We start from the raw sequence: 2,883 nt of genomic DNA, 5'->3' as shown, positions 1-2,883 counted from the left end.
AGGCAGAGGCAGGTGGATTTCTGAGTTCGAGGCCAGCCTGGTCTACAAAGTGAGTTCCAGGACAGCCAGGGCTATACAGAGAAACCCTATCTCAAAAAAAACTGAAAAAGAAAAAGAAAGAAAGAAGGAAAGGAAGAGAGAAAGAAAATAAAGCATCGATTTTAAAATATTAAACAAAAGCTTTGGTTCCTATCACTCTTCCCATGCTTATCACAGTCACAGTCTCCAAAACAACGTATGGCCCGCCAGCACTAGTAGCAAAGTACACCCGACTGGCAGCGGATTATTAAGAATAGTCCTGGCAGAAAGGCTGAGGAATTTTTGAGTTTAGTAATGGAGAATAGAGTGGTCTCAGTTCTTTGCTCATTTTTGGCTGTTGATGTTTGTTGCAAACTGTCATGTTGCCTCAAACTACAAATTGCTTATGTAATTTAATGTGCAAGGAAAGAATTGTTTTTAAAAAAAATTCATTTGAGCAAATGAACTTTGAGAGGAAAAACGAAGTTTGTAGCTAGACCATAAACCAAACTTTCCGGGTAGTCTTAAAAGACAAACTTTAATCTACCAGATTCAAGATCAAAGAGACAAAACTACATTCCGAATAGAAACAGATCTTTTAGGGCAGGAGCAATACCTGAAACGTGCTTGCTTATAGTAGTCTTCCAACCCCTCCCCCACTCCGCGTCTATTTCTTTTTGGAAAAGCCATGTTTGTTTTTCCCGCAGCTTCTTCACAAAGTGTCTCAGTGTCATCTGTTGGAGGAACCTGCCATACTTGTTTGCGCTAATCAATCCAGCATGTCAAATTGAACCGCTTGTGAGAGCACTTGTGGTCTGAGCCCTTGTTTGTGCTACCCAAGCAAAAAAGATTCCGCTCCACAGTAATAATGGTGAAAAGACCGTATGGTGCCCTCTGCTTTTTGCAGGCTTCTTACACTCACAGGCAGGGTGTCCCTACAAAGGAGGACCAACACAATGTTCATCAGAGCCCGGGGGGAGAAGTCAGAACTAGTCTTTCCCTGGAAGGATACCTAGCCTCCGTGCAACGCCACGCGCGAACGGCGACATCCAACTTTTGCAGCTATTTACTGGTTCACGGCGTGGAATTACCTTGGAATCCTGAGTCTATGACTCGCAGAAACCCCGCCAAAGCTCGGCAAGGCTAGACAGTGTTGAGGGTAAAGTTTTTGGTGCATGCCACGCCAGACCTGAGCTGCATTTCTTAAAGGCTCAAACTTGGATGCTCCCAGAGCGCCCCACGGGGCTCGAGGTCCTTCTCTGTGGTAACTGGAAGCTCTCGGTGCCCACCGGTTCTACTAAGATGTGCACCCCAGGACCGGGCTAGGGATACCCTATAACCCTCTATGGTTCGCTGGAATGAGCAGCAGCTCCCGGAGACCCTGCAGTCAGCACTCACCTCCACTCCAGAGCGCGGGTAGCAGCAGTAGCCCCAGCAGCAGTGGGGCCAGAACCATTGCGGGGCCGCGAATCTGGCAGTTCTCTCCGGACAAATGCACGCACCCACCTACGTCCCAAACTCGCCAGCTCGCTGGTCGCCGAGCGCGCCTGTGAAGCGCCGCAGTCGCGGTCGCCCGGGCAGCAGGCGCCGGAGTGGCAGCGCGGAGTTGGGGACCGCAACTGTCCTCAGTTAGAAGAGGCGGGCCCGGGGCTCAGGCCCGGGAGGGGCCAGCAGGTTGGAGTGGACAGGGGCGGGAACGGGGAAGGGCAAAGAGAGCAGAGAAGGAGGGAACTGGAGGAGGGGGCGGGAAGGGGAGGATCCAAGGCCAAGCCCTGGGGATGGTGGAGGGGCGGGGCAGAGTGGAACTTGGGTCAACTCCAGCAGGTTAGGCCCTGTGTGTAGGAAGACTGGAAGGGAGGTGCTGGAGGAGATGGAACAGAGCTAAGGAGGGCCACCATCTTGAGCTAAAAGGACCGAGAGAGGGAGAGGAAGGGGAGGGGGCTAAAAGAATAATCGGGAGGAGGGTCTCTGGCTACTCGATTACATCAAAGGAATCTCACTCTGTATGGGTAGGTAGGAGGGCTTGGAAAGGGTAGAGGCAGAATTTAGTGGAGAGCGCCAGATGCAACTCCAAGACCTTTGAGGGTTAGTGGGTCCAGCTGCTTTGGAGGGGCAGCGATTCTGCAGTTCAGGCTCTCCTGGTATAAGAGGTCCTAGCAGCTGCATTCCAGAGGCTGTGGCCACCGTGGCAGCACACCCTGCTTGCCAGGTCCTCCCCCTGGCTACTGAAACGGAGTGCAAGAGCGGACCCTGGCGTCAAGATCTTGCAACCTCCACCCGAGAGGGCTAGCTCCGGGAGAACTAAGCGGAATCCTATGAGGAGAGAGTTTGAAAGTGGCATAGCAGGAAAAGGTGGGAGGCCCAAACAGCGGCTTCAGATTGTGAATCTCAAAGAAACGGAAGGCGTCTGAGGCTTTCTTAAAAGAAATAGAATGATTTGTTTTCTTTGGAGATAAGATCACATTAGGGTCCAGAGTAAACCGCCCTGAAGATTTGAAAGTATTTATTGCTGAAACTGAGGACAGAGCCATAAGCATCTCCAGACCTGCAGGAGGACTTCAAACCAGAAGCGCAGGATTAAACAGACCCTTGATTGGTGCTCGATGTGAAAGAGCCCAGTTTATTGTGGATGTTCCTGGGTAGGGCATCCAGGGATGTATAAGAAAACAAACTGAGCAAGCTAGGAGAGCAAACCAGTAAGCAGGGTTCCTCTATGGTTTCTGCTTCAGTTCTGGCCTCCAGGCTCCTGCCTCGAATTCCTGCTCTGACTTTCCTTCATGATGCATTACAACTGTAAGCTGAAATAAATTCCTTTCTCCCCAAGTAGCTTTTGGTCATCACTGAGTCAACTTTCCAGCCTCAAAT

General features: G+C 50.8%; 1 protein-coding gene across 1 annotated transcript in view; it reads right to left on the bottom strand.

Annotated features, from left to right (window-relative positions):
- Mertk (MER proto-oncogene, tyrosine kinase) overlaps positions 1-1,623 on the bottom strand; it is a 105,473-nt gene extending 103,850 nt beyond the window's left edge. Inside the window, exon 1 of the mRNA XM_021193630.2 lies at positions 1,417-1,623. Coding sequence (XP_021049289.1) covers positions 1,417-1,474 — 58 coding nt within the window. The 5' untranslated portion in view covers positions 1,475-1,623. The remainder of the gene's footprint in view (positions 1-1,416) is intronic.
- Positions 1,624-2,883: the final 1,260 nt, after the last annotated feature.

Source organism: Mus pahari, chromosome 3 (genome assembly GCF_900095145.1).
Source record: "Mus pahari chromosome 3, PAHARI_EIJ_v1.1, whole genome shotgun sequence".
Taxonomy (NCBI): Eukaryota; Metazoa; Chordata; class Mammalia; order Rodentia; family Muridae; genus Mus; species Mus pahari.
Note: the sequence above shows the minus strand (reverse complement) of the source record. Positions and strands in the feature narration are given on the sequence as shown.